The sequence below is a fragment of the Meles meles genome, chromosome 2, assembly GCF_922984935.1.
Source record: "Meles meles chromosome 2, mMelMel3.1 paternal haplotype, whole genome shotgun sequence".
Taxonomy (NCBI): Eukaryota; Metazoa; Chordata; class Mammalia; order Carnivora; family Mustelidae; genus Meles; species Meles meles.
Genome location: NC_060067.1, coordinates 4,731,463 through 4,747,967, shown reverse-complemented (window position 1 = coordinate 4,747,967; position 16,505 = coordinate 4,731,463). Strand labels below are relative to the sequence as shown.

Here is a 16,505-nt window from a genome sequence, read left to right as displayed (position 1 = left end):
CAGGGCAAGGTCACTAGTGATAGCAGGGCCAACCCAAGGAGATACTGTGGGACACATTAAGAGAAGTTGTGGAATCTCGACACGTCAGTGAAGACGACTGAAGATACAGACCCAACCGTCTCTGGCTAGTGACTTGCCAACTCCTTGTCAGGGGAAGCCCTGGTTGTTGGAACGAGGTTAAGTTAAAACAGAGGTAACCTAGTTATCATTAGCTGCATCTTCATAAAAATGCCCACGAAATTTCCATCGTAATGTAGTAGGTTATGCTAACATAATTTTCTTCCTGGGGCACCTGGGTGGCTCAGTCCGTTAAGCAGTTAAGTGTCTGCCTTCAGCTCAGGTCAGGATCCTAGGGTTCTGGGATTGAGCCCTGCGGGAGGCTCCCTACTCAGTGGGGAGTTTGCTTCACCCTCTGCCTCTGTTTGCCACTCCCCCTGCTTGGGCTCTCTTTCTCTCTGTCTCCGTCAAATAAAGAAATGAAATCTTCAAAAAAATTATTCTCCTGACATCTCGATTTAAGTGGCCATGGAAGGTGCTAATATCACTGATTGACCCTTTCAACCATCGGATCATCTTGGGGTGGGGGCTTCGCGGATGCTCACCTTCTACCCAGTCAGGCCCAAGGGGGGACGAAGTGTGTGGGCAGGTGGGGGCCCCGTGCAGGGTCGGTGGTGGCGCGGGTGTGGGGATTATATGTAAAAACTGCACATGATAAATTTGGGGTAACAGGGAAATGCTGTTCTCCCCCACCTCCCCTCCTCCTTCATGTCTTTCCTTTTTAAAAAGTAGCACATTTGCGTTTAGCACAAGTATAACAGATGTCTTACTGAAACTTCTTTGAGTGCCGTGATGGTATGGTTTTTCAAAAATCAAATCAAATCAATTCCCGAGAGAACAAATGGTCTAAGTTACTCCCAGTCAGTGGCGGCTGCAACATTTGTATAAGGAGTGGATCAACAGTGGTAACCAGGTGGCCAGAGTGTGTTGGAAGCTGAGTTTTCAGAGCACTACATGGGATGGAGAAAATGTCAACTTTCTAAATGAAAAAGGAGAGGGGATCTTTTTCTGGGGAGGGGAGGTGAAGACCCCCAGCTGCACTTGGTGTGGCCACTGCTTTCAGGCACTATTTTACCCAATAGGTTCTTTCGACAAACGTTTAATGAGCAGCTACTACTATGTGTGTCGGATACAGAGAAGATACACAGACTCTGTTCCAGGGAGCATCACAGCCCGGGGAGACTGACGCTGAGCGGTACAACCCCTGGGTCCTCTAAACACTCAAAACCCCGTGCCAGGTTGTTAGGGGCTCCCGGTTTTGCTCCGGCTAAAATCGCGATGCCTACAGGAATCGGCCGGTTCCAACTCACTGAGCGGTACTCAGAAGCGCCCGCCCACTGTTAGGGTGGTTGTAAAGACTGAAAACAAGTGGGACCCCCGCCGTTTCACAGCTCGGGGTCTCTGCTTGGACAGTCTCCCCTTCCATAGGCTCACCTATCTCTGGGCAGCTCGGGGAGCCCGGACGTCTCCTCTCCGGGCCCGTCAGAACCCGGTCCGTATGTCTCGGGTGCAACCACTCTCTCCGTGTAAAATGATGAACCCCAGACCCGCTCTTTTCATCTGACCACATAAAAATTGCTGCCGTCACCGGTCCGGACCAGAATCAAGGCCTCCACCCTCCAAGTGCGCGCCCCAGCCGGCCTCGCCAAGACATTTACTTCCCAGTCGCCGGCATTTGGGGGCGCAGCTGGGGCCACCGCGCCGGGCCCGCGCAGTTCGCGGACAGCCTCTCTCTGGGAGCGGCGGGAGGACGGACAAGCCAGGGTCCACCCGGGCTGCTGGGAGAACCCCCACGGGGGGACGGCGGGAGCGTCCCGGAGCGAGCAAGCCGGACCGGGTCTGCCCCCGGCACTCAGTCCTGCAGGGGTGGCGCGGCGTGCGGTGCAGGAGGGCGCCGGGGCCTTTGCATGTGGCTGTCAGTCCTCCTGGATCCCCCCGAAGCGGGAGGTGAGGACCCGGTTCGTGGGGCTCCGGGCAGTGCCAGAGCGAGCAGGGACCGCACCGCCGCCCCTCCCCCTCGCCTCCCCCCGCCTCCCCGGGGTGGCCACTTGGGATCCGCCCCAGACAAAGGCAGCCCGAGCTCCCGCAGCACGAATGAGGGGATCGGGTTGCTCTGCCGGCCTCCCCTCGCCGCCCCCTCCCTGAGTCTCCCCTTCCCCACGTGACTCTGGAATCTCTGCCAAAGCTCCGGGGCTCTGGGTCCATTTTCACGCCGAGCGGAGGAGCGGGGAAGGAGGCGCGGGAGGCCGCGGGGCGGAGCCTGCGAGCTTTAAACGCCGGGAGCCGGCGGGGCCTGGTCTCGTGCGCGTCCGAGCCCTCCCGGAGCGCCGGCAGTTCGGATCCTCCCAGCCTCGCCGCCCCTTCCTCCGCGCGTTTACATTTTCGGCTCCGCCTGCTCCCGCGATCCCCGCTCGGCCCTGCAGCCCGGCTCCGGGGACGCGTGCGGCGGCGGTCGGCGGGGAGCCAGCCGGAGCCAGCCGCGCCCCCGCAGCCCTCCTCGCCGGGAGCCGGCGGCGGCGAGAAAGCGGCAGCAGCGCCCGTTCTCGCCGCGGAGGCTCGCGAGCAGCCCGAGGGGCGCCGCCGAGTCCGGGAGCTGCCGGCGGCGCCGCGCAAAGTTTCCCGCCGGCGGCTGCGGGCGCCGAGGGCCGCCGAGCCGGGGGCGCAGCCACGGGGTGGGCGGGTCGTCGGCGCCCCTGGCGACCCCCTCTGCCGACGCAGCGCCGACGGGGTGTCACGCGAACTTTGAAAAGCCGCCGCCGACCGACCTGCGCCGGCGTCTCCGCGGCGGCACCCGGGAGCCGAGCGGTGCGGTCTGAGCGCGCGGAGGTCGGGTCGGCGGCGACGGGAACTTTCCGGAGACTCCGCCGCGGAGACCGCGCTTTGCCGCCTCTTCGGTTCCCCCGAGCTCAGCGCACGTCGGGGACCTGCTTCTCCGGGGAGCCCTCGGCTGCGTGCGGACCGAATCCCCCGCCCGGCCCGACGCCCCGGAGCTGCCCAGGAGTGTCCCCCGGGCCGGGCCGGCGCTGCGTTTCCCCGGAGGCAGCCGCCCGCGCGCCGCCGCTCTCCGTGCGCGCCGGAGCCCGCGTTCCCGGCGACGGCGGCTTCTTGGATGCTGAAGGCTGGGCCCCAGCCGTGCGGGAGGCGAAGCGGCAATGGGTGCCTTCGAGGTGTGGCTCGGGGTGGCCCTCGCACTGGCGGGATTTGCAGCATTGCCTCATCATTCCGAAGGTGAGCGCGACGCCCCCACCCCGCCACCGTGCGTGCGTGTGTGTGTGTGTGTGTGTGTGTGATCCTGCTGTTTAAACAGTCAAGCGGGTTTACGGTACTGTGGGTCGGGTGGAAGTTTTTTGGGGGTCGGGGGTGGGCGGGTGGGAGTGGAGCTTGGAGCGGCTCTTTCTGCGGCTCCTGCTGCTGATTGTGTTGCATTCCGGCCCCAAGCGGGTTTCTCCGGCGCCCCTCCCTGCCCCGAGTGCATTTGGGTGGGTGGGGGGTCAGTCGCGGCGGCGGCTCCGAGATTGGGTTCTCTTTCTCCCACTCCCGGCTGCCCCCAACGGAAAGCAACTACGTGAAGCGTCGGCGAGGAGCGAACGGTGGCTCTTACCTGCGTAAAAATACCCCCGCTCCTGGGAAACGTAAAATCCGGCGCCTTAAAACCCTCGCCACGCTCCCTTCCTCCTCGCCCCAGTAAGTGTCCCTGTAAAGTCCAGTAAGATTGCGCGACTAGGCGGTTGGAGCGCGCTCTGGACGTAGACACATGCCTGGAGAGGCGCCTCTCCACTACGGAGAGCCAGGAGCCTGCCTGCTCCTTAGGGGCAGTGATTAATAGTTCAGCTTCGTGCTCTTACTTCGCCGACTCCCGGTTTCCCTCCAGGGCTCCAGCCTGCGTGTAGAACCCCGAGCCGGGGGAGAGAAAGGAGTCGGAGGGAATTGTCGCCGTGATAGCAAAAGCAGTCTGGGTTCGGACAAACAAATGAATCAATAAGTAAACTAAGACTTTGGGGCGGGGGCGGGGGCGGGGTGGTCGGGGGATGCCCCGCCCCGGCTAGCGCGGCGCTGGGAGCCTCCACCTGCTCCGAGGAGTCGGCAAAGTCCTTTAGCGAGTGCTTGGAGAGGGGAAGGGAGTGGCGGGCCGGGAGGAAGAGGGCTTCATCCTCCGCGCTGGGCCCTCGGCTTCCCCTCCCGACTCCATTCATTATTCATGAAGCTGCGGGCCGCGGAGTTCACCTGCTCCGCCGCAAATCCGAGACGCGGCGGGGCGGGGAAGGGCGCCTTCTCCCTGCTGCGGGGTGGGGGCGGCTTGAAGGTGCAGAGCAGGGCCGTGGGGCTGGGGGCGGCGGGAGGCCGGGCAGAGGACAAAGCCCTGCCTGGGTCGACCTCCAGCCTTCAGAGCTGCCTTTCCCGAGCTAGTTTCCCTGGAGAAAGCGGCCTCGGCAGTCCGCGCAGAGTGGGGGGACTTTACGGTGGGGACAGGTTCCGCCTGCCCGCACTCTCCCTGGGGCGGGGGGGGGGTGTCAAGTACGTTCCCCGGGAAAAGCGCGTCTGGGGCCTGTGCAGCCTTGTCCAAAGGGGTCCTGACCTGTAGAAGTATGTCTGTGTTGTATGTGCGCGTGTGCGTGCACACTGGAAAAAATAAAACTTACCGGGCTTAATGATAATGATACATCAGATGGGAGAGTTAACTCAGGCGACCTGACTCTGATTTTGAGACTTGGAAACCTGTTTTCGCTTGGTGGAAGTTTCTTATTTAGAGTCATCCCAGCAACGCAGAAAACGTGCTTTCTCTCCCAGAGAGCTCAGCAGGGGCAGCTGAAATGATGCCGTTTTTCAGAACCAAATCTCTTGAAATCACAGAAGCCATTATTATTAAGAGCCTGCAGGGTTCGCTCTTTGGAAGACTGGTTGGTACAATGGGCAAAGTTTAAGAACTTGCAAATTCCTTTGATAGGGGTGGAGGGCAGGACACCAGGGGCGCTATTCCGCCAAAGATTCTTTGGAAACTTTGCTTCTTACCGTTTCATCCCACCTTCAGGATATTCTAGAATCATTTCACAAATGGAATTGATAGATGTCTGAGAGCTTCCATCCAACTCGGAATGGTCCTTGTCTAGTAAGGAGTGAATGAATGTGGACATTTACTGAGCGCATGTTATTTGGCTCCTACTATGCCAAGCACTTTACATACATTACCCCATTTAATTTAATTAATTAAATTTAATTAAGTGATATCAGGCCCATAGCCCCCCTACCCCCCAAAATCAGCTGTCATCTGATGAGAACTTTGATTTGGTTCGGTCAAGATTTTCTTTTTCTCTTCAAAATAAGGGCACTGAAGTCGAGGCTGGAAAGCTTAAGGATCTTACAGATTTCCTCAAACTTTTTTTATTAGTCTTGGCAATGATTTTTAAAACTGGAAAAGAAGTATTTACATGTGTGCTTCTCATGGTGTGACATATGCTTTGATACTTTTGCTCACCGAGCCATGGCAGAATTGGTGTTTTCTTCTCAGTGCTCAGACAGCATCTCATACATGCTTCTAGAACACACCAGTAAAGATTTCTACAATTCCATGGATAAAGGTGCAGTTTCCATCTTCCTCGGGTAGCTGTGTGCTCACTGAGGGCATAGGATGGCTCCTAATTATTCTTACATCTACACATCATCTGGCCATGTGAATGAGCATTGCCTAATCAGTCTTTTGAATTAAGCCTACACTGGCCTCGATGACAAACTGCCCTATGACCTTGAATGACCCACCTAACTTCTTCGGCCTGTGGTTCTGTCATTTGCCAAATGTAGAAGTCAGCTGGCGAGGTGATAGTTATAAGATGCTTTTGCTAATCAACCAGCACAGGGAAAAAAGGTCAACATTTGCTGCCCAATCTGTGGTCAGTTGCAACTTTCTGGTTCTGAATTTTATGTCAGTTATTAAGAGAAAAATGAATTTTTACAAGCAAATCATTGGCAGTGTTATTTTATACTGTCTTACACTGCCAAGATGACAAACCCCTCTGATTTGACAACTTAATGAAATCAAGAAGCACAGGGAAACTTCTAGCAAATGTGACTGGTTTCTAAATCAGACCAGCTTTGCCATGACATTTTCTGGAGAAGCACTTTCTGAATTGTGTTTCCCTGTGGAAATCCTGTGAAGTCACACTAGGTAGAACATGGGGCTTGGAGATAGGAAAAGGTTATTGAACTGGAGGTTGAGAGAATTGGGTTCTAGTCTGTGTCCTGTAACTCCTCATGCGGCTTGGTCAATCCCACAGTCTTCCAGACTTTTCCTAGAAATGAATGCCAGCAACAGAATACGTTGGAAGAGATCATTTGATAGACAGTGTGTTTTATTTATGGGTAGGTCAGCATATTTGGTTCTTCTCTTGGCTGGAGAGTTCTTTCTGTGTAAGATTTAATCTTGAAAACCCAAGGTGAATAGAGAGAAGACATTGGCTGGGGAAAACAGCCTCTCTCTTCATTCTTCCGTTCCGCAAGTCTTTATTGAGCGCTTATGTGTGTAGTGATGTCTGGGAAGGGGACCACACACTACCTGCCCCGCAGAAGTCTGCACACCCAGTAACTGTTAGTATCGGAAGTAGAAGTAGGGGTATGTAAACACTGGTCCTTGGTGGGTTTCCCAGTGTTGAACACTTGCCCTTGTGGCTTTTGTAACTACCCGCTAGTGAAAATGAAGAGGTGTATCGTCACAGGCTGTTTCCATTTCTGTTCTCCTCTCGGGATTAGATCCGGCGCACACTGTTCAGTGAAACCAGAGCCATCTGTGTTCACGGTCATGGGCTCAAGTGGCCATGTCCCTCAGTTTCGCTCAGACACAAGTGGTGCTAAGTACCCTCCCCCACATGGCGAAGTCGCGGTTGTGTGCCAAGTCCTACAATAGTTCAGAATCGCTTGGCCCGTTTTCGTTGTAGCTACTCTGTTAGTTGATCTGAATCCTGGGTTACAGTAATCCGGACGTGAGCTGTCCTGTCCATCCAGAAAACGATTCTATTTTAACTGTTCCACGGTGTAGACGCCCTCTGCTGAATTAGAACACAACCTAAAGCTTGAACATTGAAATGCTAACTCGTGCCTGCTTGGTCCCGACACGGTTTGCGATACCGTGCTCTCCGAATCTCTTTGTTTTTTGGCCATATATCCCACTCTGCCTGATGTTTTGCGGCTCTTGGATTTAACTTCTCTAATTGTCTCCGTTTACCAGGTATGATTTCTGTAGTGAAGAGTTTCTGGAAGTGAGTACTGGCACAAATTAGAGTCCACATTTTCTCTGAAAACTTGATTTCATCCAGGTATCTCGTAAAGGAGCATGTGAGAATGGGAAAAGGGGCTTTAAAATAGACACTTAGTTCAATGAGTAGGAAGTAACCTTTGGCCTGTGCGACCCGCGAGCCTGGCCACATGCAGGAAGAGCTGAGGATCCCGGCTTCCTTCTCCCCGCCGGATGGGATCACTTCACCCCTGCAAAACTTTCCGCGCTTTTCTCACAGAGCGCTGGAATTTAAATGACGCAGTATCTCAGTTGTATTCTGTGCCTTAAAACCGGCGAGGTTCTTGGGTTTGAGGCTTCTAGCTTCTGTTGTCTCTTATTTTTCCTGTTTTATCTTGAAGAAGCCCTCTTTCTCTTCCCAGACCCTCACCATCTGCCAGAATTCATCCTGAGCTGGAGTTTCCTTGAAAGTGCAAATAAAGCATCAATATCAACCTCTCATAGACCTGTTCTCCTTTAGGAAAAAAGCGAGGAGTGGGTAGAGCAAATTTGTTTCCACGTTATGGGGTGGGTCAGTTGGAGAAAAGGCCTCCGCTCTAGTGCAGAACCAGAAGCTGCACCCAGCGCCCCTGCCAACCACCTCCTGGCTGGTGTGCCAGTGGGCGTGGGGCATGTGCTGCTGCGGGAGAAATGCGCTCGCCTCGGAGGACCGCAGCTGGCACTGGGGGGCGATGGGTGTTTGATGGCCCTGGGCAGCACACTGGAATCCGGGCAGCACACTGGAACGCTGCATTTTCTCGAGGGAGTAGAAACGAGGTTTTGGAAGCCGCGTTAGTGGAGACGTTCATGCAGCTGCCTTCCGGGTAGAGCTGTTCTGTTTTAGGAAAGCCCTCAGAAGGCAGAGCTTATTTCTTTTGGAACTGTACATCACAGAGCGGCGCAGATTGAGTTCTTTCCTTCTCCTAATGACGGGATCTCTCCGCAGTTGCACACTGTTTTGACTGGAGCCTCTTGCCCAGGCTTGGCCCAGCTGAGCGTGGTACCACACTCGATGTTGCTTCCTTGTCGTCACGTTCCCGTGGGTTTATAACATCTGTCCCACTTCCCAGGAATGGGTTCTGATGTGGGTAGTTGGATATTTCTTAAGTGACTTCATTCCTTTTGGAGCTTTCAAAAGATAATTGGCTTTTGGAAGGCAGTGCTAGGGGGCCAGTAAAATGATTCGAGGATGGTCTTATTCTAAAGGTTAAATTTTGTTTGTTTATTCTAGAGTTTCAGCTTTGTTAAATTGTACTTCAGTGATGCTCTTTATTTTTTAAACATCAGAAAGAATTAAATATGTCCATTTAAGTAATGTAGAAATTGAATTTTGTCGATATATATCTATATGATCTTTATATGACTATTTTATGTATATACATGTGTATCATATGATTATTATATACATTTATATATACATACATATTTCTCTTATGACATACCATAGACTGGAATACTAAGTATTTCTCAAAGAGACATGAGTGAGTGAAGAGGAATTTTCTCCCAAGGTTTTATCTCAAGTTATTCTTGTTTGAATGTCAAGGGCACAAAAGTCATTCCAATAAATTTGCTCATAGAGATCTCTGAATCAGACCACAAGTGTAAATAGCCATCTCATTTCTTTGAAGATTGTTCCTGATTCCATTTTTGGTGGATGAGGCAGACTGGTCCCTTCCCAAGAAGTTATTATTTTTAAGACTTCACGAATGATCTGTTGGAAGCCAAGCACCATAGTAAAATGGGTCCTTCCCTCTTTGGACACCGAGAATGGCCTGTTGTGAAGATGTGTTTCCACTGCGGTGTGTGTATGCTATTCCCGTCTGTTTCGTAGGCTCGGTTTCGGAGCGAGTAGCTGCGAGCACACTACCCACATGTTTCTAGGTAAAAACAAAACAAACCAAAAACAAAACAACAACAACAAAAAAAACCAAAAAAACACCTGTTGTGCTGTTCAAAGATTGGTTGAGAATGAATTTGTTTTTTTTTTTTTTAATTAAGATTGCAATTTTACCTTGTTTTCAAATATAATGCTTGGAAAGATTTATTTTATGATTCGGAAAATATAGGCTCTTCCATTCACATTTAACCTTCTTTTCCATTTCAAAGAAATTTCTGTTTTTTATTTGATGCTGACTGAATGGAAAATGGGAAGATGTATCCATTCATAACCAGTCTATTAGAAAGAAAAATTGAGTGAAAAGAAGGTGAAAAGGGTATTGGAGTTCAAGAGCCCAAGAGGAGTTCTTTCCAAGTGTCGACAGTCTGCACATCTCTCTGTAAAATGTAACATCCCTGACGAGGAACATACTCTGTGAAAGGCGAGAAATACATAATCGCCCAGATACCTAAGTGGCTGCCTCGAGGTGAAGAGTTAGGGAAGCCAAAGAAGGAGAAGCAGCCCCTCTGCCAAGAGTCTGTGCAGATGCAGTCGGTGTGGGGTAGACGCAACAGTTTCACAGGCTTTTAGCAACAATGTTGCAAGGAAGTTTACAAGAATGAATGGATGATGTAAACATGGAGTGCTATGAAGGCAAAGGGGAAGGGGCATAATCCTGTGGGGCTGGAAAACTTCATGAAGGAGATGGGATCAAATTTAAGGAACTTGAGTAGACCTAGTGTGTCTCCTGCTGAAAAAAAAAATGAGCAAAGGGATGGAGATATGAAAGTCTGACCACCAGATCCCAAGTGGGCCTCTTGGGTCGGAATGGAGGATTTGGGTAAACAAAGAGTGGCAGAGAAGCCTGGATGAGTAAATCGGAACTAGATGAGGGAGGCTTTGCTGATTTATCACATAGAAAAATACACAGTGCACACGCAGCATGCCATTATAAATACATTTATTTAAAAATTAAAATAGTAAGTGTTAATGATGCTTTCCCTTGTGCGTGTCCAAGAAGTGTTGTTGTGTTGTATGGGTTTATTTCCCGAAGGGGTAGAATGTTCGAGCTTTTCAGATTTTGGAAAAAGCACAATTTGCAGACTGTGATGCATGTAGATGGAGTTTTAGCCCAAGTCTGCTGGGGCAATGCCTGCTGGTCTATTTTGCATTCCTTTTAATTCTTGTTTTGTTTTTCCCTACAGGTGCTTGTGTCTATCAGGGTTCCTTGTTGGCGGTAGGTCATCCTTCCTATTTTTGCTTTATTTCTTTCAAATGTAAAATGCTGGACTGGGGTTGCTGAGTGAATGAGGTGACCCTATCCTTGTAAAAATGTGTTTATTTTTCCTTCACAGTTTGAGGATTATCCCTCATTTTGGCACAATCATGCTCAATTACTTAATACCTTTTCCAGAGTGAATTAGTTCCATTTGAATACTCAGGTATTGGAGAAGAAGCTCCAACACCCAACACAATTTGCATTTCATGGCTGTCCTTTGTGTTCTTTGGATCCGAAAGAAAATTAGATCCCATTTTCCTGTCGGATATGAAAAAGGCACAACTTTGTTTATCTTCCCGTTGCATTTGCTTCTTTTTTTGAGCCGTCCCCCCAAAAAAAGTACAGTTATTAAATGGAGTACAATATGGAGGATTCCTGACCGTGGCTTTGAACTATGACTTTAAGTTTTTGTAAATAACAAGCAACTTAACATTTTGTCTCTGAACTTTTGCCACGGTAGGGTAGAGTTGATTTTGAATGTCCTGTCATCATGACTTGGCGGAAAAGCTGATGCAGGTCTCATGCGTTTCTTTTCATTAATATTGTACTGTGGTGCATAGCAGTGTGTTAGAGCCTTATCGAAAAGACGGTCTACACTCCATCAACTCTAATAAATGGTGTGGCACGTCATTCTTTACCACTTTATTTTGGTTTTATAAATGCTATAATAAAAACAGGACTGAAATGGTTGGGGAGGGTTTGGTCATTTACATCACAACCTGCTACTGACGTGTGTGATGCTAACAAGTCATCTTGGATTATCCTCGTGGTCTTCAGATAGAGGAGAAGTCTCTGAACCATCCAACAGTCTGGATAATTGCAGATGTTCACAGTAATATTCTTGATTCTGAACTTTATGTACTATAGCTCCCGCTCTGGAGATTTATGTTTTTTCCCTCTCATAATTTTCCATTAAAGAATCAGGGGAAGGCCATTTTCCTTTACTTTCTCACTCCCTGCCCTTCAAAGCCTCCTTTTCCTTGTGTTTCTTCTTTAATACGTTTTGGGAATCATTTAAAAATCAACGTGTTATAAAATACATCACCAGTTTGGGGGAACTGTAGTGGATATTATAGTCAAGCCAGCTATCCATGTGAATACAAGGAGAATGGCTTACTGTATACAGTGCCTCATAATTTTAAAATATATTTTCGTAGCTATTCATCTAGCTGACACAATAGACGAGTGAAATAAGCAGACCATGTATTATTTTATACTCTCCCCCTTTTAATGAAGAACCGAGGATGAGAGAGATTTTAAGAGATTTGCTAAAGGTAAATCAACCATTAAGGGATCGACCAGAACAAGCCAACCTGTTTTCTTTTTATTGTTCCCCTGTATCTGAAGGAAAGTGGCCAGCCAGCCTGTTTTCTATTTTTGATGTTGCTCTGCCTTATTGTGCATTAGAACACGAAAGCATCAAGTACTTGGAGAGGGCAATGGCATCCAGCTCAAGGAGAGAGCGTGTGGTTTGCACCTAATAGGTGACCTTGCTGTCCTGGGTTCCATGCCCTGGCTCCTTCCGGGACTGTGGCTGCTCGGGGTTTGTAGGCTGTGCGATAGTGCCCCAGGGCACTCCTCATGCCCACCAGCTGATTTCTTTGCTTAAACCAAGACTCAGCCGTGTGTGTTCCCAAACCTCCTCAAGCCCGATATACGTATTATTGTAATTCTGCAATTCAGTCAGAAGGACAATACATACATTACAAGAATAAAAGTTATTATTAAACAAGTGTTTATTGAGTAACAGCTGTGGAATTCTAGGCACTGGGAATGCACCAGTGAGCAAACAGACAAAATCCTTGCCCTCCTGCAGCTTGAATTCTAATGAGTAGAATATAGAGAATGTCAGGGAGGAAAACAGTGGGGGAGTAGGGAGATAGAGGATGAGAGTGGCACCTGCAAATAGGGTGACAGGGACGGCCTCCCCGAGAAGGCAACATTTGTGTAAAGACCTGAAAGTGGCCATTCTCAGCGCTCGTCAGCCTGGATGTCCAGGGAAAGAGAATTCCAGAGAAGGGAGAGAGCAACGGTAAAGCCCGAAGCGGGAGCTTGCCTGGCCATTTGAAGAGGTTCACGGAGGTCAGTCAGTGGCTGCAGTCAAGATCCAGGGGCAGGATGAGGTCAGAGATGTGGGCAGGAGCCCTGTATGCACTTGAGCTTGTCCTCTCAGGAAGGTGTATCGCCCCTGGAGGAGCTGCCGCAGAGGGATGACAAAATCTGACTTACAGTTTAATTAAACTGCCGAGATGTGAGTGTGAAAAGAAATAACGTTCTTGTTTCTAAGGAAACTATGGTGAATCCTTTAAAAAGACTCTGCAGAGGTGAGTCACTAAAAATTTGCTGTCAAATTAAGTGGAAGAGAAACAACTATAAAAGATTGGGGGAAAACATAGACATCCAGGGAGATTCTGCAATTGGATTTATTTGCAACCATTTTAAGTATTTTTTTCCATTTTAAGGAACTTCAAACTGGAAATCGTAGATGATGCATTGTGGATGCAGTTAATTGTGTGTGTAATTAATTGCTGTTCTCTCTCCATCTGATCTGGTCCTGGAGAAAGGCATCGGATGAAATTGAATGAATGTATGTTTTTGTATTTTGAATTAAAATAGAGAATTTAAGAACATTTAGACACTATTCTGGACTTTTCTGATTAAACAACCCTTTAGGTGAGAGGGTTTCTGTGGGGGTAAGAGGCTTCATGGGGGGTGTGGTGGGGGACTGGCTCTGAGGATGCTGGTGGGATGTCCCTGTTCTAAACCCAAATTCTACCCACACACGGTTCAGAACTGGAAGTGACTTCTGAGATCATGTAGTCCAAATTCCCCATATCCTAGGTGAGAAACCTGGGCAAGGGATGTGAAATTCTTGAACTTAATCCATTTCTCAGGCGAGTAACCAGAAGCAGAGAGTGGGTCTGTTTGGAAATAGCAAAGCATCAGCTTTACCCAGAAGAATTCCATAAAATCTATCTAGCAGATGAGGACATGGATCTGGGTCCTGGCTGCTCGCTGCTGACTCTCAGCCCGTCTCTTGAGGATTCTCCCCCGATGCTTCTCCAGTCTCATCCCTCGCTGCCTGGGAGCTGTCACATGCGGTGGAGCATTGGTGATGCTTGTCACCGGCAGACCGCGTTTGGACCCTTCCTCCTCCCCTGCAGACGGGCTCCGTGACCTAGAGCCAGTTACGTGACCTTAGATGCCCTGTGTGAGAGGGGGACAAATAAAGCCTCTCCTGAGGGGTTTTTGGAGAGCAAGGCAGATCATATGGGGGCGACACCCAGGCGCCATGCCTGGCATGGGCTTTTCCACCACAACAAAATCTCTCTTTGCCCTCCAAGAAGAACAACACGAGGAGGGGAGCCGTTATAAGCACCTACTCTGTCGACAGTCCCAGGAAGTGGGTGTTGTCTTTACAGATAAGGAAACTGAGGCTCTTGTCACTTGTCCAAAAATTATATAGGTGGTCAGTGTGAGAAGTAGCGTTCAAACCCGGTTCTCACTGACCAGGCAGCCCGTTTCTCTCAGCCAAGCCGGTCTGCCTGTTGTCTCTGAACACAACTGGCCTGTTTCACCTTCACCTCTGCGCGCCCGCCCCTCCGTGCTGCACCTGCCATGCAGCTGTCCCTGCCAGTCTGGGTCCTGAGCGCCTGCAAAAGCCAGCTGTCCCCAGCTAACCCCTGCCGTGTAGCTGAGGCTCTCCTACCCTGGCGTGTACTGGATCTATCGCATGATACAGGAAATATTTGGAGGCGGTGGTTCCGTCTTAAAAATCTGTATATGCTGGGTCGCGCACACACACGCACACACACACACACCCAACAACGTGTTGTCTCCCAACTTTGACAGCTGTGTGGACTTGTGATTTGGTCCTAAGCCCTGCATAGCCATCTCTCAGCTATGTACTGATTCCGCTGTCTCTCTTCTCTTTCTTTAACACTGTCTTTCCTACTTTCCTCTTTTTTCAGGTCAAAAATTAACAGAAGGGAGTCGGAATACCCAGGAAGGTCCTATACCTTAAGAGACACTGAAAAATCTGGTTTGGGTTATGTTTCTTAGCCCACAGTACCCTTACACCCCTGAACTCTCAGGACTTTCTCTAAAGTCAGCCTTGGTGAAAGAGAGAGCATGACCATGTTAAATCAAGAGTCTATAAGAAGGAAACAACCTTGTTCATATGTCTAACTGTGACAGGGGACTTGAGTGTGAGGAGAGAAATAAATTTTTCATTTCAATATTTTTCACTTACCTTCACTATATTGAATACAAAGAATTTAACTTTCTTTTGGCATCACCACAAGTAAATAATTCTCCTTTATTAGGTTTTTCCCTAGAGGTAGATCGCTGGCCTCTTAACCTCAGTTTTTACATCTGTAGAATGGAGATGAACTATTTCCTTCCCAAGGTGGTTGTGAAAGCTAGAGGAGATCCCATGAAGCACTTAGCTCTGTGCCTGTGACCTACAACATGCAATGAAGGTTAACTGCTGTTATCCTTGCCGTGAGCATTTGTGATTGGAAGAGTTGCACAAAGCTATGCCTCTTCCCTAGATCAAAAATGTTAAGTGTTGACATTTTCCAACTTGGAATACTTTTGCTCACAAATGCTGACAAAGTACATTATGAGACACTAAATTTTAACACATTTGAAAGAAAGAAAATAAAGTCAGGGATAATTAAAAATGTGGAGTGTTTGCTTCACTACTCTATCATGGCGCAGTAGAAAGATCTAGGCTTTGGAGTTTGAATCCCGATACTGCCACATACCTGCTGTGTGGCCTCAAGTATGATATTTTATATAGCTGATTCTAATTGCATCTTCTATATAATGAGGATTATAATTCTCATAGGGTTGATGGGAGGATTAACTGAGAGCATGCTTGTGAAAGAACCCAGAACTGCGGTTGGAAAGAAACTGGCACTCACATCATCTAGGTGACAAAAATGTCAGAGTGGAAATGACTGAGTGATAGAGTCTAGTTGTCTTGCTTGTGTCCTGGCTCTGTAATTACTAGCTATGTGGCATTGGGTAAGTGACTTGAATGAAATGAGCTTTCAGTTTCTAAATTTAAAAACGAGAGCGTTAGGTCCTCTCCAACATTCCTTAGCTGAGTGCCATCCAGTAGAAGGTTCTGTGCTGCAGGAAATGTCCCACAGATACACTATCCAATATGGTGGCCATGAACCACATGTGGTTATGGAGTACTTGAAATGTGGCTGGTCAGACTAAATTTAAAATTTTTCTTAATGCAAATTAGTTAAAAAAATAAAAATATAAATAGCCTCATATAGCTTGCGACTACTGTATTCTACACGCACTCTCGGGCTTTCAGATTCTCAGTATCCTCTAGTACTTAAGCTTGAATTACAGTCTCGTGTGTCGTTCTCACCCCAGGTGAAGCTTCACTGTAGTGTTGTTAGCAGTTGTGAAGAAGGTCACAAGGAATTTGTTATAGTGCCCAAGGTTGCTCTTTGTTTATTTAATTTGAACAGTTTTAAGGTCATCTTAGTGACAATACTACTTTCCTCATTTTGCTTGATATGCTTTCTTGAAAGGAAAGGGGAGTTACAGCTGAGCCCTTGCTTGCCATCTGTCTTACATATTCCATTAAAAATCTGTTTTCACCTTTGTTGAAATATAATTGACAAATGAAAATTGTATGTATTTCAGATGTACTACTTAATGATAGGATATATGTATATATTGTGAAAAATATATATGTATATATTGTGAAAAAAAAAATCACCACAATCACACTATTAACTTAGTTACCATTTTCTTTCTTTCTTGGTGGTGGCAAGAACACTTACTATCTACTACCCTCCTAGCATGAGCCCTGGGTGTGATATGTAAGTGATGAATCACTAAATTCTATACCTGAAGCCAGTACTACACTATAGGTTCACTAACTGGGATTTAAATAAAAACTTGAAACGAAAAAATATATATAGATATATAGAAAGATACATATGTATCTATCCTCCTGGCAAATTTCAAATATGCAATACAGTATTATCTGCTATAGTCAT

General features: G+C 48.4%; 1 protein-coding gene across 2 annotated transcripts in view; it reads left to right on the top strand.

The window, feature by feature from the left end:
* The first annotated feature begins 3,091 nt into the window (after positions 1–3,091).
* Positions 3,092–16,505, top strand: part of FRAS1 (Fraser extracellular matrix complex subunit 1) — a 406,500-nt gene continuing 393,086 nt past the window's right edge. For both annotated transcript variants that reach the window (XM_045993253.1, XM_045993244.1), the window contains exons 1-2: positions 3,092–3,285; positions 10,400–10,431. In XM_045993253.1, the coding sequence (XP_045849209.1) occupies positions 3,210–3,285; positions 10,400–10,431 (108 nt within the window). In that variant the 5' untranslated portion in view covers positions 3,092–3,209. The remainder of the gene's footprint in view (positions 3,286–10,399; positions 10,432–16,505) is intronic.